The 27372-nt window shown below is 34.4% G+C and overlaps 1 protein-coding gene across 1 annotated transcript in view; it reads right to left on the bottom strand.

Annotated features, from left to right (window-relative positions):
- MACROD2 (mono-ADP ribosylhydrolase 2) overlaps window positions 1-27372 on the bottom strand; it is a 2147078-nt gene that overhangs the window by 1724598 nt on the left and 395108 nt on the right. The window contains exon 4 of the mRNA XM_072634489.1: window positions 5936-5965. Within this exon, the coding sequence (XP_072490590.1) occupies window positions 5936-5965 (30 nt within the window). The remainder of the gene's footprint in view (window positions 1-5935; window positions 5966-27372) is intronic.

Here is a 27372-nt window from a genome sequence, read left to right as displayed (position 1 = left end):
TTCAAAATTTTATAAAAGATCAACTTTTCCAAATAAACACTTTAAAAAATAATTCATTCACCAAACTTTGGTTTGTTCTTAGAAAGAAAAATCTGAATTTTTTTTTTTATAGCCAAGTTCCACAAGTCATGCAAGTTTTTGTATGCTTTTAGGTATATATGTGATGTGCTTGTTTTTTCATCTTCTGAGCTTTTCTATTTTTTAATGCATGTAGACAAAGAGGTATATTACCATCAGATAATTACCATCAATCCATCCATATGTCAGTACAATATGAGCAACTAATATTCTTATCTCTACTAGTCACCTCTATCATAGAGATGAAATGTTCTAAATATTGTTTACCAAAAGTTAAAATGGAATAATTTTATACAATAAAACCACAATTATCTATGTTCACATTCACTACAACTCAAAGAATGGAAATGCTAAGCTTCTAACCAGTGATGTAAAATCTTTCATATTATTTTCCCTATGAAATTATTCTTACAGAAAAAAAGAGAATATAGAGTCTGATTTAAGTCTATTTCAAAAAGGACAAGCCTTTTCTTGACCTATAAAATAAAAAAAAAACTAAAATGCCAAGCCATCAAGATTAAAGTAATTTTTCATGTTCTGATCTTATTTGAAATTTTATATTCTAGTAAGACTTAGATGAAATTAGGAACAAAAAGTACTTACAAGGACCTGGAAGTGGCACTCAATATAGTCTTGATTATTTCTGTATGTGCAAGAAATCAAAATTATTTTCAAGTCATCTATTCCATCAAAGAATTATTTCCTTGAAGGACATTTATAAGGGCATCTGATCAAGTCAATAAAAAGAGATGGCTGACTAAATCAAGAGAATTAAAGTAATTCAAATGTTCATTTGATGATTTCTATATCGTATTTCACCAATATCATTGGTAGATTGAAAGAATTTGCTTTAAGATTCAAAAGACTAGCAATCAGCTAACACACTAAAACTTTGTAATCTCTAATTCTCATAGTATAAGAACTCACTCCATGAATAAGGACTGTGGCTCTTCTACACGTTCTCATCCCCTGTGATTCTTGTCCATATTTGCACATAAATCATCAGTATAAGATTTGCCAAAGTTGGTAAAGCTCTTGTTCTTTGCTATGTCAGTCATCAATGTACCATTTGAGTTACATAGTTATTCTTTTAATTTTCTTATCAATTAAAAGTTTTAAAATATACATCTATCTCTAGATGTAAATGAAGTAATAGATGTATATTTTACTACTCAGTATATACACATACTACAGATATATGTATGCATATATAAAGCATACACACTTTTTCTCAGCAACAGTGTATAAATTAAATTCTGATTTTTCAATATTACACAGTATACATTGAAAGAATCCATTACCACCTTAAAGAGATGAAAATTATTGAACATCAAAACAACTAAATCATTAATTTTTAAAAAATTTGAAGTTACATCAAATAACTAGTTTGCAAAATCAATGTTTCTAAGGTAAGACAGTAAAGTATGTAGCTAGTGTAAAGAAAATACTAGATGAACAAGCTTATGTCTTAACATTATGAGAAAAATTCTATACTCTGAAAGAGAAGTGCAAGTGCTCCTAAACCAACATGGATTGTTTAGGATTTAAAAATACAAATTTAACAGGGTATAGTGTCTATTTTACATACATTATTTGATCCAGATTTTTAAAAATAGGTAATGTTTCAACATAGGTAAAAACAGTGTATACTTTTTCCCATCTAGAAAAATATACTTTTCTATAATATATAAATGTGAAGATAACATAGAATGTTGAATAGCATTATCTGAAGAAGACTATCACCTTAAAGTTTTAATCCTTCAATATAAATTTTGTTGAAGTCTATTGTTTTTATGCCATTTATATCTCCCACTCTATTTCATCTCCTCCCAGGAAATCATGTCTTATAAAAGAGAATTTAAAAAAAGATAAAAGCAGGTTTGGGGGAAGTTCCTTGAAACTAACACACAGAAAAGTCTGACATTACAAGCAGTGTTACACACTATAGCTCCCACTTTTACAGAGAAGTAGGGAGAACATAGAAACTTCTGTTCAAGATAGCTGAGTGAATAAGAACAAAATAGCCCAATTCCAATGCAGGCATTCTAGGAAAGGTAAAACAAAAGAGTGTCAACAAAGTCATCAACAAAGAAAGGGGGAAACTACATTAATAGCTTCATCCAGCCTAGGGCAGCAAAAAAAAAAATCCAAAAGTCTTAAGAAGGGACCCAGACACACAGTAAGAGAAGCCAGGTTAATCCTGGTAAATTTTCTGATATTGCATAAATGAAAAATATTTCCTTTAAAATAAGGCATTCATTGGTACACCCCTATTAGTTATAAAAGTTTGCAACAAGTTGACATGAGATATCCATGAAAGCCTTGAAGAATCAGTGCTCAGATCCTAGAGAATAAAGGTTAGCTGGTAGCAGCCAGCATAGCAGAAATCAGTAAGAAGGGGCTTGTAGATAAAACTCTAGAAAGTATAGATTAGGACTAACTAAGAGCCCATCTGCTCATCCAAGTGTACAAGAGCAGCTGGATCTTGATCCTGGCAAAAAGTCCAATTTCAGGAAGTAAAGCTAGAAATATGAATAGAAGATGCTGATAAAGAAATGTTTATGTATCCAATTATTTCTAGGCTCTAAGTCTAGGAACAAAATAACTCATAGTAAGTACAGGTAGAACCCCAGATAAGGTATGGCAGGGGCATAAGGTCTGTTAGAATCTCTAAAAGAAATAAAGAGATAAAAAGGAATTTATAAATTAAGTGTAATATCTAAAGATGAAAATTGGAAGAAGAACAAATAGCTTAGTACAAGAAGTACCAAATCTTACCCAAATTATAGACTCTGAAAATTAAAATAGATGAGAGAGAAATTAGTAACTCCATAAAATGAAAAATGTGAAAACAAAATTAAAAGACTGAAATAGAAGATATAACATGCCTCCTATCAAAAATAACTGAACATGTCAAGAAGAAATCATGTAAGAACTATTAGAATACTTGAAAACCACCACCTGAGATCCACCATAAGTGGATAACATATTTTAAGAAATAGTAAAGAATAAAAGCATAATTCAAATTTCAATTCAAGGACTATCTTTTTCAAGAGGCTTTTCTCAGTCACCTCATCCACTAGTCCCTTCCCCAACAAGATTACATTTATCTTTGCTTTACGGAGGCTTTGTGTAGACCAAAAGAGACCCATTTAGTCTTTCCTATGAGGATGTGGGCAGTGTAGAGACAGGGAATGTCTCATTTTTGTCTTTGGGGTCCCAGCACTTACCAGTGCCTGGTATTTAGCAAGGACTTAAATGCTTTATGATTGAATGATTGGTCGTGATTTAAGATAGTAAATGTTTAATTTTAAATGGAAACAAAGGCCTTTTTAAGAATGTTAATTGATTGTAGAATGAGGCTTATATTATTTCAGTCATTCTTTGTTGTCTAAAACAAAAATTTATAAAAAAAAACTTTACTCTTAAGCTTTTTAGTTTTTTATTGTGGTGTTATTTATGTGAGGAATGTGATTTTAGTTGCTTTCAAAATTTTGTAATGTTTAAATAAACAACTAATTTAGTTTTGTTATAATAAAAGTAGGGTTAAATGGGCAATGTAGGTCTTCTAATAGTTTAAAAGTATTTTTTCATTATAATTATATATATAGTTCTGAAATCTAAATATGATATCCTTTGGTTGTTGAATTTTGAGTTTTTCTTATTAATAGCTGTAAAATATTGTTTTAATTAGTTCTGCAAAGTTTCCTTAAATAATTTCTTAAACACGGTGAGCACATTCTTTTCTAATTTTATATTTTCAACAATCCCTATAATTCAGAAGATTTTTCTATCTGTGATATCTTTAATCAAATCTGTCATATTCAGATGAACATACACTGATTCCTAGTAGTCCCTCCAGTTACTGCATTTTCTAAGATTATTTCCAACTGAACTGCACCATATATCATTCTGTTTTCTACTACATTAATCTGGCTTTTTGTCACATCCATTGACTTTTTTAAATTCTCTAGGCTCATCTCTATTTTACTTAATTCTGTCATCATCTTCTCAACATTTTAATTGACATTCAGTTTTTTAAATTATTCCTGAGGTGTTTGGGCTTTATGCAGTTCTTTCGCTCATGCTCTATTTTTTTAATATTATTTCAGTTTTTCCTTTAATTCCACAAGAGTGTCTATTGTATTTTTATTGCATTTCTTTGTATTTTTGGTTGTCTGACATTACTTCTAAAATTGTTTCAATCTAACCTTTTCTGGTATTATTTTTAGTCTTATTTCTTTTGCTCCTTCTCTTTCTTGTTAATTTTAATTTTACTGAGGTAATTTCTAAAAATTTTGTTTCTTTTCAGTGTTTCTTCTGTTATTAAAGAGGGAAAATCATAAGAATCCAGGATTTCTTTTAACCTCATGTTCTTGGAAATTTATGATTCTCTTAAGTAGACAGTATATTACCTTTTTATGTAAGCAAAATTGTATTTTATTTTGTAAATAATGACAATTATTGAGAATGAAATATAATGAAAAATAATGAAGATAAATCTGGAAGTTTATTTAATCCTATTAAATACATGTGAAGCATACATGAATCAAAAACTTTGGACATAAACACTACTTAACATGTATTTGAAAAATAGTAATGAGGGATTTCTATATATTATAATTGACATCATTCTTGGCACGCTTGGTAATTTTATTTTATTACATTTCACAGACATTGACATTCTGAGCCAGACAAGCTTCCAGAGATGAGACATGGCCACTATAGTCTCGGAAGAAAGCAATAAGAATTTAAAAATGCAGTCATTTAGTAGTAGGGAGCTCCAGGAATATGTAATATACATCAGGAAGACAAAACATGGCATTAGGGAGACTTGAAAGTAGGTAACAAAAACCAAGCCATGGACTGAGTCAGAACTCTAGGAGAATTGGCCAGAGATTAAGGAGAATCTCTATTCTTAAAAAGCTAAGGTACTAAGCAAAAGTAAATCAGGAACTAAGACTTAAAATACTAAGACCCAATTACTAGAACTAGTGTACAAAATTGAGGCTTAGTCACATGACAAATTTAAATCCAATTAGTCAAAGTCAAACTCAAGGTTCTACAACAAACTGATTTGATGCTGGACATTTAATTACAGATCTTTATAATTCTCCTTAAAACCTAGATGATCCACAGACTGAGGTAAAGCTTAGCCTGCAAATGAAGCTTAACTGGCCCTCTTTCTTAAGACTATAAAGATACTGAAGCAGAGAGGTCTGCCATCATATTTTCTTTATTCAAAATCCTATAAAATATGTGAACACCAAAATTTTCAACCTCCAACCAAGATAGAATAAGAATTGCTTCTCAAACAAGAAATTCCTAGCATGGAAATCTTTTTCTTCCTTATCTTGCTCCAACCTTCCTCCCACCCCCCATTTTCCTCTAGAGAGGCATAGAAAACAAGAAAAATGCCAATACTAATTTATTTTTCATTTTCAATACTAGGTGACCAGCATGTTAAGCTCTTAGTGCCACAAGATCAAGAAAAACAAAAGAATGGTATGTTTCAAAAATTAATACCACCAAAATATATTCCTGTTCTTGAATTTATTTTAGAGTGACACTGCCTTGTATTTAAATGTTTATCTCATTAGCTTGTAGCCAGTATACCTTATGTCAAAAGATAAGAAAACAAAGTTTAAGAGGAAGAATTGGATCCCAAAGATTTAGAAAGCAGTTAAAATTGTAAAAGCTCAGAGTTTTCAGCTACAAAGTATTACAGAATGTTATCACTTAGTGATTAATAGCTACAGCAAAATTGATTTTGCCAAAACTATCACAGAAATGACTAAATCTTTTAGAACTGGTATACTGTGAATCTATTCTCAGTTCAATGATGTCAAAGACTTACCCCCTCCTCCTCCAAGAAGACTGGCATTTGCTGTTAGAAAAGAACAAGAATGATAGTAAGTACAACAAACTCAAAGCAGGACAAAGCAAAAAATGCTGAAATTTAATAAATCTCATATATTCATACAAAATAATTCTATGCATATATAACTATGTATATAGATATAAGCATATATTATATAAATGTATATGTAATATTTAGTCATTTTTAGTCATTTTTCCATTATACTGTTAAGATAGATCATTATTTTTTTCACTTTTCCCCCAACTGACTCTTTTTTTTGAAAAACAGGAATATGTTCAGGACTCTTTAATCTGCTTTTTGTAGTTAAATTGATCTTCAATATTTTCATTTTTCAAATAATACTACTTAAACGATTCTGATGATTCTAAAGACAACAAAGCTTAAATCTATAATTTTATCATTTAAAATGATAATGTAATCTTTATAACTTGCAGTATTGCAAGACACTTCAAAGTAAGAATTCTTGCTGTAAGTACAAGATTTATTATATTTTGAAGAAACATATTTTAAATATCAAAGACAGAAAGTCCCCAAAATTCTACTCTACTGTCTCTTCACATGGAAGAGACTCTGAATTCTAGAAGGTCCAATCAGACAGGTGTAAGCTTTGGCAGGTGCAGGGCATTTGGTACAACCTATCAACTGACTCTATGTGTGCTGTTCAAAGACAAGACCAGCCAAGTTTGGAGATAGTAATCAATAGAATAACTGGAACAAGATGGATTTTTCAGCTATAGGAATGCTTAAAGATCATACCCCAGGTTGAGGGAGGATTGAAATGATGAGAGCAAATTTTCTCCCTATGCATTTTATCTTTCCTTTCTAAGTGTTAAAGTAAAAACAAAAATATAGGCTTTTTTTGCATGTCATAATGCTATAGAACCTACTCTATTGTTTCTCAGGCATTGTATATCAATTAATTTTAACCATTTTAATAGATTTTTTTTGAAGGACAGGTACCATGATATAGGACTTGGTGGATGGGAAGAACTCTGCCATTCATATTTCTGAAGCTCATTTTTTTAAGCCAAGTATAAGATATTGCATTTAATTCTATAAAATTTTATACTGTCTGATTTTCCCAGAGATTTCTAGTAAGAAGAAATAAGTGATTGCATACAGCCAAAGTTCCATCATCAACACCTCAAATCTATAACAAAAGTATGCAACAATATGATTACAACTACCAAAAAAAAGAGATTTTAAAAACTGACAAAATGTTAAGTCTATGGAAATAAAAGGAAGCACTAATAGCCCAGCCAGGCCCAGATCAACTCCACATGCAGTGTGACAGATTCTAGCTGGCCTGCCTTTCCTACCTGGCTGTGATGGCTATAAAAGATAAACTTGTGCCCTCTAAGCAGAGACCCCATATGATCCCTCCACTTCTGAACAGGGGGTACAGGGTAGGGGGAAGAAGACATGGGAATAGAGAGAACTTGACCAACTTGGTGATGGAGAGAACAGGTATCAGGGAAGGTAAAGGGAGAGATGGAGTCATACATGCAAAATGGGCTAAAATAGAAGGGACTACACCCCAAAAGGAAAAGAGCACATGAACTTCAGTGTCCTATCTCCCTTTATACTTTCCAAAGGAAAGAGATTCAGCTGAACCCCATAACCCTAACACAAGACCAAAGATGATTGATATCAATAAATTACCAATAATCTCTTCATTGCCATAATGTTCTTTCTACCATGCTATGTTCTTTCCACAATATTCTTTCCTCTACTACCAGCATTCAGCAGAAGCTTAAGCCAGTGGGACATAAGAAAAAAAAGGAAAGACTACCATTTGTAAAAGTATAAGGAACAAAAATGATCCATCCCTACAATGGGTCCCACAAGGAACTTTACCTTACAGAAGATGCAAGATGTTAATTACATAGAACAATTATGGAGAAGATATGCTCTCTCAGCTGGACTTCTTTACCAACAGAGAATAATTATAAACATCAGACTGATAAATACCAGTATCTAACAAGCAATCCAGCAATATTTTCCCCTGCATTCTTTACTTAGAAGACCTACTCATGAGGAAAGGATTCTTCTTGATAATGAAGATTATTTTACATTGAATGGGTAATTAAGGAAAGTTGTGTAATGCCCTGCCCTCATACACCAATGGATCTGTGACCACATCTAAACAGGTGCTCCTTTCAAAGAAGAGATCACCCTTCACAAAGGTCAAATTTACCTAATTTAATGTATCAAATGGAATCTCAGTCAATCTCCCTCCCCTAAAATACTTTGCCCTGACTATAACTCTCTTTATACATTATCTCCCACATTGTAATGTAAGTTCTTTGAAAGAAGTAGCTGTCTCAGCTTTTATATTTATACCCCCAGTGCTTGGCACAATAGTAATTGTTTGATAAATGCTCATTCGTTTATGATAGCACCATTGGTTAAGGTTAAAAAAAAAAGGACCCGCCTCTTACTAGTCCTATTTCTTGTTCAAGGCTATCTTCCTTCTAAGATCTCTAAAAGTTACATTTGTCTATCACTTATTATAATAGTAACTTAACCCTTGATATTTCTCATTAATGATCCTACTCCATTAAAGCCAATTCTGCACAGGCAGACCCTAACACATAAATATCTATAAAGTGCTCCACAAACTGCTGTTATTACCATCATCATTATTATAATTATTAAGTGAATATCTGATGTGAAAAATTTTTAATGTGTTAATGTTTCAGGGGATAATAATATGTCTCACTAACAGCACTAGAAGTGTGACATGGACCTGCCCCATCGAGTCAGTCACTTACCAATCTATTCATTTTACCAATAAAAATTCATTACAGGGTTTTTAAAAAAAGATATGTACGACTTCATTTGATGGGATAGGATAAAATAGGTATTATTGTGTTTTAACTAGTAACTAAGTAACTACATCTTTCTCAAAATAACTGTATCTGACAGGTCAGTGAGAAGCAAGATAGACAAGCCACCTTTGGAAAAGTAACATTTTTATTTTATTTTCTGGAATTGTGGTGGAGGGGATTAAGTGGATTTACCTGAATTGGGCAGGAAACTCAGGAAAGATTACCTAAAGATCCATCCTAACCTTAGGATTCTTTGAGTCTAATATCATAGCACCACAGCCAGATGGTCTACTGAGTATCGGTAATTCAAGAAACAACAACAATTTCAATTACACTTATTATCAGACACTTTTACCTGTCACTATATTTTGTTTGGCATGTTTTCAAATAAATAAAGGTTAACTAGAACAAAGTGACTACAGACTTTATGAACAAGAAAATGCCTAAAATAATTTCTCAATCTCCTTTTTGATAATACTTACTAGTTTGATAATACTAGAAAAAATAATAATATATTTTCATTCATTTTGAACTGAAATACAATTCTCTTTCAATTATCAGTGAGAGAAAATATATCAAATTAAAGACATTATTTCAAGGATTGAGTCAATGCAAAATCAAAAACATTTGCTGTAAATTAATGAATAAATGTGTTGCATCCCCCTTTCTCCTCAAATAATAAACCAACTCCATAAAATGAACAATGTTACTCCTTATAAAATCAAAGACCAGTGAAGCCTAGACTAACAAGTACTGCTACTAAAAGCAGCTTCGTCAATGGAAGGAACATAGAGAACTTTAACCCAAAAGGAATTATAAACTTAGAAATGTCTCCTGCCCACAATGTTCCCCCTCCTCACTTGACTTGAAGAACCCATGCCTCTTTTCACTTCTCAGGCCTGGCAGTTCATCTATAATAAGGCTCTCACCAACTCCCTTCTCCTCAAAGTTTTTAGTGTTCTCCCATTCCTCATGTAATTTTAAAACTTTTACTTTATATATATACACGCACATATATACATATATATATGTGTGTGTATATACATACATATATTCCTTATATGTATGTATATATATGTGCATATATATACATATATATATATTCCTTATATACTTAATCTATTTGCATGCTAAGTTCCCTGAGAGCAGGCAATGTTTAGTTTTTGTTTCTGTATCTTCATAGTAGAGTTTAATAACGATATGGTTAATTAAATTGAATAAAAAATTTTCTTTTTGTTTATCTATGCCTTCCAATTTTTAACAAAAAATCATCAGGGTCCTGTGAGAAATGAAATTTTTATTCTTCCAAATGAATACTAAGGAACATGTAAAGTTTGTGAATAGTTCAAACATCATCATCTTTACTTTGGGAGACTGATCTAAATGGAAAGTGACCAAGAACACTGCTAATATTATCATTACATTGTTTTCCTTCAAAGATCTATGTATGAGTCATTAAACAGAATACTTCTGACACATCCTCTAAATGATTCTCTAGTCCGTATTCCCCCCATGGAATTTGTGTGCTCTTACGAATAAGGTCATAGTACAATTTTAGAGCAGATTCTCCAACAAATACATTAATCAATAGTCCCATTGCTACCTAGATATTTACTGTATGTAATTGTCCTATTACTAGAAATTTGCTGAAAAAGAACATATGACTAATACAATAGGGAATTGCTGATTCATAAAGCTCTAGGAATCATAAGCTTTCCTGAAAAATAAGATTCATGATGATGTATCAGTTATTGACAGTACCTTTTATCATACACTCTCAAGATACTTGGAACAAACTTTTATCTCCCACTTTCACCAATATGTAATAATAGTTGACATTTATATGTTCTGGAGCTACAGCTCCACCTTGGCATGTACCAGCTTCATTGTAGAATTAGGGTCCTGAAGGCAACTAATGCTATCTTGTAATTAAATGAATTCTGTGGATAGAGACTCCTAAAACTAGAACTTATGAAACCCCACCAAGACTCTTATCTTTGAAATTCAACTCAAATATACAATTAGATCATAGCAAAGGCATTAATTAATATAGCATAGTAAAAAGAGTTACAAACTATTGTCCGTCTAAACTGAGTGTGCATTCTCCCACAAATACACATCACATGAGTGGAGAGAGAGGTTACATGGGTAGGGTGGTACATACGTAGGAAATGATGCCCATTACAACTCGTGCTTTCAGCACTACTGAGTCCCGATATCATTTATCTTGGGTATCCTCACACTATTTCCCCTCTTGCAAGACAGGTTGTTCAGTTGAGTCCACTGGACATATCCATTCTCTCTTAAGTCATCTCTCTTCTCTGCTGCCTTGACTCAGATTCATTGGGGGTGCTTCTACTATCTGACTCCCTGGGCTTGTTCTCTACTTGTTACAGTGACCAGTACAAGTACATCTGATACAATGCACAATGTCTTCCTCTGTTGAACCTAGTTGAGGTATAACAGGAAAGGCAAACTATTTCCCACATAAATTCTGGGTTCTCTCTCTGTAGATTTTTCCTGCCTTCATCTGTTTCCAGAGCTGACAAAGTAGCTTTTTAAAGGCCACAAGGGATATAGCCAGTCTTTGACCAGTCAATGGCATGCTATTCTATCAGGGAAAATTTCAGCATTCAATGTGATGTCCAATACAACAGTCACATAGTAAGTGACAGAGGCAAAATTCAAACTCAGGTCTTTCTGATTCTAAACCCAGCATTGTGTCAGCAGGGAGAAATTGGTCAGTCAGTCAGAATAATAGTTGACAGTCAAAAAATAAGACCAGAAATAATTGCTACAAACACATCACTATGCTCTACTGTAACAGAATAATTTTTTCTATCTCTATACAGTCCGTCTGTCAATAACAAGTAATCTATGAAACTAGTCATTAAACACTGATTAAAGTGATTTGTCTTTTTCTAGAATTCACCATTATAAAAATTACAATTGCTTTCATTCTAACAGGTTCCAACCACCAGTTCTGCTTATTTATTTCACTTTCTTATTATAAAAGGGCACGCACAATGTCAAAGTGATTGCTGGCAGAAACTTCCCCAGGTGTTCTGTTTTGAATATCAATTTCATTCACAACATGTTATCCCAACAGATACAAAAGCTGAAATATCACCTGCTAGAGTAGCACACATAAAAGCCTTCACATTTCACAACAGCAGGAACTGCTGAAAATCTGATCAGACTAAAATCCCAAACATGTGCAAGACTGGAAGTATTTTATATAGACAGTGGCCATCACAACTGACAGCTGTAGAAATACAATATACACAGAAAAATGCAGCCATCAATTTGGCACAAATCTACTGTTTATACTTTACTAGATTTGTGCTTTCTAAATAGAATAAACAGAATGCCAGAGGTTTGAAGGTGGTATAGTAATCTTTCTCCTTTGAAGCTAACAAAAAGAGAAAATTAAGCTTAGACAAATGCTTAGCATGTACAAATGAAACATAAACTCATGATTACTATTTAGGTTACATACTTTATAATCTGAAATAACTACAGATGAAGTGATTGACTACTCTGGGATCTGAACCATGTGGTTTCTAGGACCTAAAACTAACTACAAACGAAAAGTCTAGTTCAATAGACCTGTTGACATAAAATTGTTTTAGATGAGCTATGTAACGTACTAGAAGATACTTTCTGGATCCTTATATGAAGATCTCAAGTTGCTACTTGGTTCAACAAGGGGCAAAATCTAAGTTGCATCTTTGAGCAAAATGTGAAAATGATATCCACTGATGGATAAGTAAAGCAAAGAACACTGTTCTGTGCTAAAATTGGGGTTTTAATGCAATGACTACAAAGTTGGAGAAAGAAGGTCATTCTTGTATTTCTCAGTCACCATTCTTAATAATAAATTAAAGATCCTTTGTAATTTTGAAGTTGATGTTATTAGAATGCCATTGGTTCCAGAGCTGGAAGTCACCTTGGGGAATCATCTTACACATGATGAAACTGGGGTCTAGAGATATAAAGTTACTTACTCAAGGTCACAGAGATAGTAAGTAACAAAATATTCAAAGCCAGGATTCTTAGTCCAAATCTACTACTTTTTCATTTCATCATAATTTTAAGTACATTACCTCCACTAAAGCCCTACACACTGTTCTGAACACAACTAGAACATGATATTTAGCTATATGTGCCACATTTTGGTCAGCTACAGAGTGTTTGGAGCAAGATCATTTTAGTTAATGACATCTAGGAATGGTTGAAAATCATAATAATTAATATTTATATAGTACATGAAGACTTTTAAACATTTCTGCTCTATAACTCTTTGTGATGAATGATAATATTTCCATTTTATACATGAGGAAACTGAGACTTAGAGAGGTTGAATTACTTGTCCAAAGACACATAAGTAATAATTATCAGAGATAAGAATGGTCCCAGATATTTCTGATTCCAAGTCCAACAAGTTATCTACCATAACTACACTACTAAAGCTAATGAAAATGAAGATGTTAAGCCTGGGGAAGTAAAAACATAGGAGGATCATGATATCTGTCTTAAAATATATAAACAGTTGCCATGTGAAAAAAAAGAGAGGTATTTTTTTAACCCCAGTAGGTAATATAATGGTAATTTAAACAGGAAGATCTTTCCCATTCATTAATGGGCCCATGTGACCTGTTTAAATCACATAGAAGCCTAAGTCACACGTGGTAGGAGGAGCTTTTAAACAGGTGGAACAGGAAGGGTGAAGCAAAACTGGGAGAAAGTCTGTGAGAGCAGTTGGGGTGGAGGACAGGGGACACAGGCAGGTACAGCTAGTCTTGTGAGTGTTCGTGAGAAAGCATGGGAGGAAGGCTTGCAAATGGCTTTTTCCCCTACAGTGATAATGTGTATTGACTTCTTGGTTACTATAACAGATCTGATTTTCTGGTGCTGGGATTTGGCTTCCTAGTGTCTAAATAAATGTTTTTATTTTGCCTTCTGTATGGAAACTTTGTAATGCTTTGTGATTCAGAACTACGCTGGCATATCCACAGTCACAGCTGGTGCTACGAATACTGCTTTGGAAATACATTTGGTGTGACGAACATGATCGCAGGCAAAAAACCTCTATTTGGAGGCAGAAAGACTTTAGAGGAAGAAATAGATATCCCAGGATGGGAGGATTTGCCTTATTTCATTCTAGCAAAGGGAATGGGCTAAAAGCACTGGACCCTATGAAAACTGGGTATCGCTGCTACAGAAGGGAGAACCTAGAGATTTGGAAAGATGTTTGCAAGAAATACCAATAGAACCGGGGGAAAACTGGCAGGGGTGCATAGCAGAGGCTAGGCCTTGCTAACAAGTTACTGCCTTATGTGTAAAAGCAGACATAAGCTGCTGGAAGAGAAAGCTCAGATGAAAAGGGAGTTGGCTGGTTTGCATGAGAAGCTTCTTATGCTACAGCATTCAAACTCTCCTTTAGAAGAGCAAGCTAGAAAGTTTCCGGTGGTAGAAGAGAAAGCTGTTGTAAGTTTAGCTCACAAAAAGAAGCAAAAAAGTAACAAGAGGAAGGTGCATGCAGCCCTTGCACAGGCTGGCCTTGATGGGGGCTCAACATCTGCCAGCAGGATGCGTGGGAGAAAAATGAAACAAAGTTAAATGAGGAGTCCAGTACTAAGAAGAAAGCAGGAGAATCAGGATTTTACTCAGCAGGAGGTTATAGATATTTTAAGGATGGGAGAACCATTGGTATCTTGGATGGTGAGAATCAGTAAAAAAAAGATAAATTTCTGAAAGAGAAGGAAGAGTAAATAGCCAGCAGATTCAAAGTCAGAATAGACTGACAAGAAAAGAATTGTTTACTGCACTATTGAGAGTAGGGGTAGATTTTGGAAGAATAGATGGCATTCCAACTAATGAACTATACAAAATGTACTGAGAAAAGGGGCTTGATATTAGACTGAGCAGGGAAATAAGAACTGCCCCTACAGATCCTCCGGAAACATTGTATCCAAGTTTGTCACACATGCAGGGAGAAAAGGAAATTGGCCAGGCCCCAGCTCAGATTAAAGAAAGTATACCTCCAGTCAGAATGATGACTCCAAAAGTGCAAATGAGAAAACAGTAAACTACAGTGAATGAGGCTATGATAGTGGGTTCATGGACTCCAGAAGCATGGCTGACCCCGTATCTACCCTACTTCTGGTTATTGTTTGCTTGTTTCTTTTTGGCTTTTTGTCTGTTCACCTTGTCTGTCAGATTTGTTTTCTGTAGGCTTAATACCCTCCACCTGTAGATGGCTGATGTCTTAAGCCGGATGTCACCCCCTGTCCAATGTGCTGTGTCACCCCTAGATCTGGTGTCAACCAAGGTCCAGATGCTGTCTGAGGAACTGACCCCTCGAATGGGACCTCTTGGGACAGGGATAGCTCTATGTCCAATTTCAGCAAGAGGTAGCTATGGAAGAAACTTTCACTCCTTAACCCCAAGAGATTTTGGGTCCCATTCATTTGAGGGGTTGTGATGGTTAAGCCCTACCCTGAGATATTGTTTTGTAAGCTTATTTTCTGTTATTCCTGTTAAAGTTCTGTTGATATCAGTTACCCCACTGACTTATGTAATGGACAAGAAAGATCTTGGGCCTGAATGTATTGTTAATGTATTTTTAATGGAATTAATGTATTTTTAAAGGCATGGGAAGGTCTTTCCCATTCACTAATAGGCCTATAAGACCTGCTTAAATCACATGGAAGTCTAAGTCACAAGAGTTTGAGTCACATGAAGCCCTTGGTGGGAGGAGCTTGTTGAACAGGTCGAACAGGAAGGGGTGGAGCAGGAAGGGTGGAACATGAAGAGACAGAGTTGGAGCAGAGCTGAGAAAGTTGGTGGGACTAATCAGAGCTGGAAAGGACAGAGGAAGCAGGCAGCTAGGATTGTGAGTGTTTGTATGAAGGCCTGATACTTGTCTTGGTTACTATGATGGATTTCTTTGTTGCTATGATGGATTTGGCTTTCTCGTGTTTGAATAAATATTTTGGTTCTGTTTTTCATGTGGAGAGTCTGTTGTGTTTCGCAATTCAGAATTATACTGACATAATCATAGCTGTCTTAGGTGCTATGAATATCATACTGGTTCTGCAGGTAGACCTCATGCAGGTAGAGCAACATGTAGAAGTTGTTAAAAATAAACAAGGCAAATTTGTAGTTATGTAAAGGAAAACATGCTAACAATTAAAGCTATCCCGAAGTAGAATAGACTACCTAAGGAGATTGTAGGTTCTCCCTCATTTACATTCTTTAAATAAATTCTAGAGGAATACTTGTGGAATATGTTGTAGAGTGGATTCTTGTTAGGGTGGCCTTGGAGACTGTAATGGTAATTTAAATGAGGAGATCTTTCATATTCATTAATAGACTCATGTGGCCTTCCTGGGTTACATAGAAGACTGAGTCACACGAAGTCTGAATCACAAGGAGCCTGTGGTGGGAGGAGTTTGCTGAATGAGTGGAATAGGAAGAGGCGGAGCTACAGCAGAGCTGAGAGGAAGTTGGTCTTGAGAGCAGTGAGAGCTAGGAAGGATGCAAGCAGCTGGCTAGTGTCAGTGAAAGAGCTTGTTTGTGATTTTTTTTAAGAGGACCTGCTTGTGATTTGTTTAATGGAGCTGGTTTATGGGAAGCCTAGCAGGAGAAGGCTTGGGGATGATGTTGTCCTCCGCATTGTTATTGTGTATAGATTTTTCTTGCTGTGATGGATTTGGCTTTCTGATGTCTGAATAAATGTTTTGGCTCTGCTTTCCATGTGGAGAGTCTGTGGTATTTCATGATACAGAATTGTGTCGAGGATGTTCATGGCTGTGCAATGTGATGCAGTGAATAACTCATTGGTACTATAAAGGTCCACTCCTACATCTTTGATTCTGTTACTCTGTGGCATGCAGATAACATAGGGTCTCAAAAGCTTAAGCTTTGGCAGCTTCTCCCAGTCAGGCCTAGTGACAGACTGTAAATCTGAGAATTAGCATACCTATATTCAGACAGATTTCCTACCAAATTGGTCACAGAAATTTTTGGGCACAAGATCTTTCAACCATCTACTAATCTTGACCTCTGTCAGTCGGTGAGTACCTACCCAGAAGAAATCCGCAAGTCCTTGAAGCACCGGTATTATATTAGTATGTCTATAAACAGCTTAAGTAATTCAATTAATTACTCAAAGTACAAGGGAAGCAAGGAAGAAATGTGACCCAGAGCAACGACTGAACCTGCCATTTATTGACAGATAACACACCTCTCTGTGAAGAGGTACTGTGTTCAAAGCTAGAAACAAAGACAAAAAGAGGAGCAGACTTGAGTCTGTTTGTCCTGCAATCAAGAAGATCTGAGTTCAAATCCAACCTCAGACATTAACTGTATAAACCTTGGGAAACTTATTTCACAAACAAATCTGTTTGCCTCTGGTTCCTCATCTATAAAATGGGGATAATAATGGCACCTAGCTCCCAGGATTTTTGTAAGGATCAAATGAGATAATATTTTTAAAGCACATAGCACAATACCTGGCACATAGTAGGCATCACATAAATGCTAGCTGTTATATATTATCTCAATTAAGCCCTACCCTAGGAGATAAGTACTAGAAGTGTGATTGTTTCCATATTACCGATGAGGAAACTAAGACTCACAGAGGTAAAATCCCCTTGCCCATGGTCACATATCTTGTAAGTGTCAGAGACAGGTTTTGAATTAACTCCAAATCTATTTGTCTCTTCACTACAACAGGAAAAAGGACATTCCCAGCAAGCTGCCTCAGATTGCTGGAAGCAGGGAGCAGGAACCAAGAATGCACATGAACAACCTTGGGCAAGATTCTAACTCCTTCTTTCTTAAATTACACAAATATATTCTTACAGGTCTTGAGATTTAGCTTATCCTCTGAGAACCCAGATAAGTTAAGTCCCAGACACTATAGGAATTAAACCAACCAGTAAACATAAAGATGTTTACTTTCCACTTAGGATAAAATAATACTTTGCCAAAAAGTCAAGTGAATAATGAGCTCTCTGAATATCTATCAGACTACTGTGCTCCAAATAACACTTAAAACCACTATACAAAACACCATGAGTTAGTGATACCTAGACTCTCTCCCTTTTGACACCATATTCAAAGATTTGTCATGTTTCTTTGGGCAAAGTGATAACACAGTCACTAGTGTTGGGATGTTCTAGACTCTGAGATACCATTTATTGAAGCAGCATGTACAAAATACAGTATGGTATAGTGAAAAGAGAAATGGTGTAATAGTGGGTGGGAATCTATGCCCTTTCATCCTAGGCAAACTGTCAGTAAATTGGTCTATTCATTTCATGTCAATTGAGAAGGCCAAAGAAAGGACTGAAATCTTCAGTCTTCAACCAACGTAACCTAGTCAAGGAATTCCATATGCTGCTGCTGATATTCAATAGCCCCACAACCACAGGAAGTCCTTTAGAAGAGGAAAGGGCATAGCAATATACCCACTGTGCTGCAAAAAAAAGCAGGGGGTCAAATCATCCATACAATGCAGAGCTCACAGCAATTTCAGACACACTGGCCTTCTGTTCTGGGATATTTCTTTTGCTTGATTCTTGATAGCTTGTTATCCATTGATTAGTTCTCCCTGGTACTTTTACTCAGCTTTTTTGACATCATTAATCTTGATTTCTATATCACAGCTAAGAGAGGAAACTATTGACTCTAGGTTCCTCCACTTCTAAGGTATTGTCTCTTTTAAAACATCTCCTAGTTGTTTCTTCAAGAATTTCCAGTCAGTGTTCATCTTACCTGTGGTCAGATGAAACCAATTGCATCTGGTTGTTCACAATCTTACCCATCAGGATTATATGAATTAGGTAATCTAAAAGGTGGCTCCTAATTTTAAATCCTGTAATCCTATGATTGTACAGGTATTCTCATGATAGGTTCTTTGAGTCTATGGCCATCTTTGTCCCAGTAGTAAAGACAAAAGTTATAAGATCCTCACAAATGCCAGTCATAAAGCAGTCAAGTTAAAGATTTTTTTTAGTTTAAGTATTTTTTAAGTCATACTTGTATGTGCATACCATCAACTTCAAAATTCATTAGCTTCCATGACTTTTTTTTTGTGACTAAAAAAAATAATCTAGTGCTTAAACCCTTTAGAGAGAAACTTAAATGTAGGATGGTGCTCAGACTTCTCGATTTTCTAGCTTGGTAGGATTTGACATAACTATCCCTTTCTATCATAGATTGCAAGAACCAATCATGCTTTCACAGCACAAGAAGGCATTGGAGTAGAACTTTAGTGAAGGTCTTTTTTTTTTTTTTAATGAAAAGTTTTAAACATAGTAAATCCACCAAAGTTTGAAATGTTGTAAAGTATTTACCAATAAAATCATAAATAAGATCCATATTAGGAACCTTAGGCATACGTAAACTAGTAAGTTTAAATAAGTACAAATTTCAGTATAACATATAAATATCATGTATGTATAAGCATATGTAAATACAAGTATAAATATATTGTACATTATTAACTATTATATATTATTAACATAATATACTTATATAAGTATAAGTAAATAAGTACATGCAACTAAGATCTCGTTAAAGCCCAAAGGTCCAACTTTTAGACCATTATGTTAGAGTAACAAATTAGGTCAATCAACCTACCTGTAGTGATGAGCCAAATCTTTTTTTATTTACTGTAGGTCTTTGGAAAGACCTCGCTATTTGGAAAGAGCTTACTACTCAAATTCATATAACTCTAGAAGAGGATACACTTTAAATTCTCATGAGTTAACACTTTAGTGTCAGATCTTTAGCAAAGGAAAGCAAGAATGGAAAACCTCCATTTAAGGAGAGAACTCTGCTCAGACCACTCTTCTCACCTCACTGCATTACTTTGGGCTTTCTTTGATTGACTCCTCCACTACTCCCCCATATCGAGTACTTTTTCCTTCCCTTTCCTCCCGTGACAGTGTCATCCCCTGTATTGGACCCTTCACTTTTCAGGTCACTTTTGTGTTTTGTCTCTTTTAGATGGTAATCTCCTTGAGGGGCAGAGTCCTTTTCTCTTACCTTTTTAACCTCCACAAAGAGTAAGAAACACAGTGCTCCTCACAAATTAATCACACGCTAAATATTTGTTCATCTTATTTTTCTTTGTATGCCAACTACCACCACCCCAGTACCTAGCATAGTACCTTATACCCACCAGGTATTCTATAAATATTTGTTGAATAAATGAATAAAATTTCAGAAAAAAGTAATATTTTCTTTTTTTCACTCGTAAAAATAATATAAAAATATTTCTTATTTACAAAATTCAAATTAAAAGGCTGCAGAACAATAATAACTAGACAAGTTTTCTATAGCTAATTTGACACTGTGTATGCCCCACTATAAGAAAGCAAAATAAATAAGTAGAATCAGGTGGTCCAAACGTGTTGAGATAAAAGCAATTTTAAAAAGAATTCAATCAGAGCTTTCTTTGAAAAAATTTTCATGCTGAAACACTTAAAAACAAATTCATAAATTCCTAATGAAACCAATAGTGTAGTGTTATACATAATATGTCCATGGTAAAAATAATTTTAGTATAATATTTAATGAACTGGAGCCAATCTTCCTATCCCTCAACCCTTTTTCCCAAACGTGGACTTGGAATATTCTAATTCAGACACCTCTAAAGGGGATGCCTATTAAGGTATCCTGTAATGCCTGTACGGATGAACTAGATGGTCTTTAATTATGATCTGTTCCAACTCTGAGATTCTGTGGTTCTCTTTCTCATTCCATAAAAGTATAATGTGAGGTACATACATGTAGATGCTGACATGGCTATTTACATATAAGTGTCTCCTGAAAAGTAAGAGCCTTCAACAAAACTTCTCTGGATTGCCCCAAGTGTAGAGTTTCTTCACAATCAGATATGATCTGGACTGAATTTATTAAAACATTCTCATTTATGGCAATAATCACTGGTGGTAGAAAATAATATGCCACCTGATTAATTTACAAAATTATAGAGAATTTGCAAATTGTTATTAATAAAGTTAAAATATGCCAACCCATGTTTCATTCGGCAAATATATCTATTTCATGATACAGGAGTTCATAACACACTACTGTCAATAAGGTCTCTGTCTCAATATCTTCATGACAGGAAAGATTTCATTCTAGTTACTGCTTTTGATTTAAACTATTTTAAAATATCTAATAATGTCCAAGACAATTTCGAGTTTCAATTGATTTTGGGTTTGGTTTGGTTTTGTTGTTGGAAACATGAATGGGGGGAAAAAGTCCATTTTCAAGTTTATTCTACCGCTGGCTCATCTGTTCCTGAGCCTCATTACCTGTTCTCCTTTCACTTTTGCAACTTACCATTTATAGCAAGTCTTAAGACACAAAGAAAAATTGAAATGCAAAGGGAAAAGTGGATAAAGAGAGCAGAGTTTACATAATTACTTCATCTTCCTATTAAATTTTCTCAAAACTTAAAGAATCCTTCAGGAAATTTGAAGTAAAATGAACTCACAAGATTATTAACCATTTAAAAAAAAGTCCAGAATCACAATGCAAAGATGTTCCTTTCAAGTCTGCAACTCAAGATCTGGCATTCAAGGAATATACAGAAAGTCAGGGCTTTTAACTTACAGGGAAGGAAAAAGAGAGGGAGAAGTGACCACTGATTAACAATTCATTAGCTCTAATTAATTAAACTAACTACCTCTAACTAACAACTCATAATCATTCTTCCTAAATACTCCCAGTCTCCAAAATTCTTTATTATTGTTGAAGGAGCTACCATCCTCTCAGTATACCATGCTCACAACCTAGGTGTCATCCTCCACTCCCTCATAGCCCATCCCATATATTCAGTCTGTTACTAAATTATATCCAATGGCTCTAAGTCTTTTCAGGCCCTAAATCTATGGTTCTATGATCAAAATGGATTATGCTTTTTGAAATCTTATGACTTGCACAAATATATGTTTACAATTTTTGTTAGTGATTTACCTTTCTTATATATTAAATCTGGAATGTGCATTCAGGGTAATACTAGTCACCCATCATGTTCAATATTTTATTAGTATTATTAGCCAACAACAGATATCTCAAGAAGAGAAAAATCACCAGGATGGTTCTATGCAAAAGTAGGTATCTGTGTGCATACTGCTGATGTAAGTAGATATTAATTCATGACCCTTACAGGTAATTGCATTTTGTGCCCTGAAAAGCCATAACATGGTGACACACTCAAAATGAAGATATGTTGGTGTCTAGTAGTCCTTAATTTACTTGGTGTTAACATCCATTTTCATTCAATTGAACAAGCACTTACTCTGGGATTTGTGTTAGACCAAGAAACAAAGACAAAATCAGTTAGCAAAGATTTATTAAGTGACTCTTATTGGCGTGGGCCCAATGCCAGGTATTGGGTATACAAAAGCAAAAAATAAAATGAGCAGTCCCCGCCCTCAAGAAATTTACATTATTTGAGGGAAACAACCCACAAACAAATAAGTGAATGCCATACATATATATGCATATATGACATATGTACATATAAACGAATGTAATAAGTAGATATAAAGTAAATGCAATGTGGGAGGGGCTCTGGCAGGTGGGGGAACCAGGAAAGACTTCACGTAGGAGGAAGCTAAACTCTCAGCTAAACTGTGAAGAGAATTAGGGATTTTAAGAGAAAGAGGTGAGGAGGAAGTGAATCCTAAGCATAGGAACAGTCTCTATAAAGGCTAGAGATAAAAGATGGAAGGCTGAGTTTGGGAAATAGCTACTAAGTCACGGTGGTGGAAATGTCCAGTTTATTTATTAAAAGAAACATCTAAAATAAAGCATGATCTTTGCTTGCTGTTCAAAATTTTATGTAACCAAGTTCAGATAACACCTATTTATTACGTCTGGTCTACATGATTTTATCGTCTCTATTTTAAAATTTATTTATATTCTATCAGCCTTCAACAATAATAACAAAACAAAACAGTATTCCATTCAAGAAAATAAAGACAAACCAAATCCACAGTTCCTAGAATCATTTTAGAAGTATGAAACATTAAAGCTGAAAAGGATTTCAGATATTTCATAAAAACTAGGGAATCTGAAGTCCAAAGAAGTTAAGGGACTTACCTAGAAAACCCTAGGTAGTTTAATGGCTGGACTGGAATTAGAAACCAGTTCGTTAAACTCCCAATGGAATGGTCTTTCCACCATATTATATTATCTCTCTCTTCAAATGAGAGAAGAGTATGATTCCTCATATATATATATATATACACATTGATCTTTGAACATTGTGAACCAAAAGTAATACAATATCATGTTTAAGCCATTACACCAAACTCATATTTTTCTTCTATAGAATTGCAAAAAAACACAATCTGCACCCATGAACATTTTATTTAAAAACAAAGAATACCAATTACTTTGTTGCTACAGCTCCATTAGACCAACTGTGGATTCAATAATAATGACTTATTTTGTTTTATGGCACTGAAAAACCTAATATTAATCGTAGACAAAAATAATATTATCACTGAAATTCCAGTTCCTGGGGTGAAAGGCAGAGAAACATATTTTTAAATTTTTATGAAATCACACAGATTGAACTAAACAATAATTGAAGTGCAAAAATTAACAACACTTCAATTGTCATGCTAAAACATCCAAATAGCAGGAAAAGAGTTGAGAAAAAGTAACAATTAATAAGGAGGACGGTACATGGTTCAGCAGAGACAGTGGTTCTGGTTAAGTAAGCATTGGTAAAGCCACTCAGTCCCTGGATTTTAGTTCTTTACTCCATCCTTTGAACAACAACCACCACCAAAACATAGATCATAGCATTACAGATGGAAGGGACCATTTTGTGTTGTTCATCCATGCCAATAGTTTCAGTTGTATCCAGCTCCTCATGACTCCACTTGGGGTTTTCTTGGCAAAGATACTGGAATAGTTTGCCATTTTCTTCTCCAGCTAATTTGACAGTAGAGAAAGCTAAGGCAAACAGAGTTAAGTGATCACACAGCCAGTGTATGAGGTCAGATATGAATCATCAAGATGACTGTTCTAGACTTCTAGACCTGAAACTATCCACTGTGCCACCTACCTGTCCCAAAGGACCATAGAGATTATTTAGTCCACATCCCCTTCATGTCACAAACAAGAAGACTGAGGCACAGGCAAGAAAATAATTAGCCCGAGAACCAGTTCTTTCTACTATTGTTTGACCTTCATTTCAAAGGACAAATCCTATACAGATAGGATAGGCTAACTCATTAACTAGAGAGGGCATTATTATCTTGCAGTGTTCTGAAACTTGGACAACATACGCTTAGTTTTTATTTTTATTTTTCATTTGGATTGTCTAGCCACATAGACTATAATTTTCTTCAATCTGAAATGAGGTTTATTACTTTTAGTCAGTTTTTAAATATATCACTAGATCTATTTTATTAAAGGTTGGTAGACCCTAAGTTCCTTGAGAATAAGGATTGTTTCATGTTTTGTTTTTGTATATACCTAGCATGGTGGTATCACATATTTTATTTTGGTTTTTACATGTTTGCAAGAATCCCTTTAATTTATTCTATACATGTTCTTCATGAAGACACTTATGAAATATTATAAGATTTGGTTCCAGGAATCTGGCACCAGGAACAATTTTTTTAATATCACATTTGATTTTTATTTACTTTTTTTCAGCTTTATTTTAAATGTATGGAATGAAACAAGCATTTCCATAACATAGTGCAATAAAAAAAGATGATTGTACATGAAACTACGAGTCTACTATGCACAACTTGCTATGCTTTCAAATATAAAACAAAATTATCATGTAATTTTTTCTTCCCTCTCTTCCCAAATGCTTGATGATTGATTGGTTGAGAAAAAAAAGAAAAAGTTAGTAAAATTATGAACATAGTAATTCTATCATAAAAATAAAAGATATGCTCTTTAAAAATATTAAATGGAACATCTACTTTAAAATATTTAACTGAACATCTACTAAAAGTCTCAATTACTTCTTTATAATTTATTAAGCATAAATCTATGAATATTTATTAAGATCCTACTATAGGCCAGACGCTAGATGCTAGGAATACAAAGAATGGCAGAAAGGGAGAAGGGTTAAGAGTCAAAAGACTCAGGTTCAGATCTTAGCTCCACCACTCATCATCTTTGTAACTTTCATAAGTTGCTGTAGCAGTACAGCAACACCATCACAGCTAACATTTATACAGTACCTACTATGTGCCAGGAGGCAGTTAGGAGCTCAGTGGATCTAGAGAAGTGGACCTGTACTCAGAAATACCTGAGTTCAAATCCAGGTTCAGACACTTAATAGCTGTGTGACCCTGGTTAAGTCATTTGACCTCTGCCTTAATCTTCTAGAGAAGGAAATGGAAAACTACTCCAATATCTATGCCAAGAAAACCCTGTGGACAGTACCGTCCATGGTGTCCTGAAGAGGTGAACATGACTGAATGACTGAGCAACAACTATGTGCCAGTCCTATACTAAGCATTTTATAACTATTATCTCCTGATTCTCACATGCACCTCTAGGATGTAAATGTTATTATCTCCATTTTATAATTGAGAAAACGGAGACAAACAGATATTAAGTGATTTTCCTAGGGTCACATAGTTAGAAAGTGTCTAAGGCCATATTAGAACATGGGTCTTCCCAATTCTAGCCCTGGAACTCTGTCCACTGTACCACTAACTACCTAACTGCCTTGTACCTTAGTTTCTGTACAATGTCTGTAACATGAGGGTATTTGGACAAATGGCCTTGAAAATTCTTTACAGCTCCGAATGTGTAATCTTTATTTTTTTTAAAAAAATACTATCATTAAAATCAAAGTGTTAACAACTTATTAAATAGGAATAGTTAGTCAAGAGCAAAAGTTACTAGAAAACAAATTAGAATACAATGACTACATAGAAATACAAAGTGCTATAAGAGATATAAGTAGAGAGAGCTAATACTTTCCTAGGAAGATCAGGTAAGACTTCAAGGTTTTAGAGGTAAAAGAGAATCCTATACTTGACTCTCTTAAGCTAGTCCTTAAAGAACATGAAGGATTTTCACATGTAGAGAAAAGAAAGTGGATTTAAGCCCTAGGAGACGGGAGGAGCAAAAACTCAGAGATGCACAGAGTAACTGGACAGTAATGGAAGAAATGAATTTGTAAAGGGCCTAAGGAAACAAATATTTTAAATAGTATTAAAAAGTATTTATTTAGTAGTATTTAGTATAGCATAGTATTTAAATAGTATTAAAAAGTGAGCTAAATGCACCAGAAACTTGAGTCATAGTGAACATAAATCAGCTGAACATAAATCAAGATTGCCAACAAAAATATTTTAAAACTATTCTAACAGTGATAGCACTTGCAGTATGCTATTTTCAAAGTAAACAGCTTTGTTCAGAGGATCTCGAGCTAGTACCATGTACTACACAAAAAGGTCAAATACTGTACTACATAAAAATCATAGTGCCTAAAAGTGTTTTTTCTTGCTATTAACCAGTCTGTCACTGTGTTAAAGATGGCAGCATCCTAAAAGTATTGGTCCCTGTCAGAGCTATTTCCTTCAGTCATTTATCATGAAGAACACTCAACTACTGGACCTATGTAATTATGAAAATACATCATCATTTACATAGTCACAGCTACTAGAAGTTTCAAACATAAGTAGTAGGGATTTGATCAGAAAAATCTCTGATGAATTTGAGTCTTGCCCATACATTTCATCTGTTAAGATTACAAATCATTTTTATTCACTCAAAATAGGTTACCTCCTATGGAACTCAGCTCCTAAACATCTAGTAAATTAACTCTCTTCAGGGATGACATAGGTAACTCATGATCAATTCCCAGTGAGAGGGGAATAAATCAAAGATGACAGGCAAGTAAGGGACATGGGAGAAAACTTGAGACAAAGATATCTCAGAAAGAATCATCCTCCCTGCCGTGGAAATAGTTCCCCTTTTTTTTGAACTTCACCCCTCCGAAAAATTTCCTGGAGATTTTCCTGGAAACATCAAGGTAGAGGAATTAACAAGGCAGAAAGAAAATGATCCTCATAAGTAGCCAGCTACCTAGAATAGACCCATGGGAGATAGGAGCTCCTTTAAAGAGGATCTTTATATCATTAGAAATATACACTATTTATAAGAAATTAATTCATCTCCATAATAATTGTCCCAAGACACGTAAATGATGCAGACTATTTCATGGGCAAGAAAATCAGAAGTAGATTCTGTTTGTTTTACTATTCTTGCTCTAACTATTACAGAAAGTGGACTAAATTTTTTAAGTGGACTTTCATTTGTGTACTTATTTGCAAGTTATTTTAATTTATTACCTCTCAATACTTAAGCAGATCTGTAATCTCATCAGTATGAATATTCCCTTAGTACACACAGCTCACCTAGTCCTTGTCCTTTTCAGTAGTTGTTCATGTCCCATGTTCTCCCAAGAATCCTCCACAGAGATCCCATAGAAAGTACTGGAATACCTTTGTTACCTTACTTCAACTTAGAATTACTGTAATTTCAATTGAACTATTATTA

Source organism: Notamacropus eugenii, chromosome 1, assembly GCF_028372415.1.
Source record: "Notamacropus eugenii isolate mMacEug1 chromosome 1, mMacEug1.pri_v2, whole genome shotgun sequence".
NCBI lineage: Eukaryota > Metazoa > Chordata > Mammalia > Diprotodontia > Macropodidae > Notamacropus > Notamacropus eugenii.
Note: the sequence above shows the minus strand (reverse complement) of the source record. Positions and strands in the feature narration are given on the sequence as shown.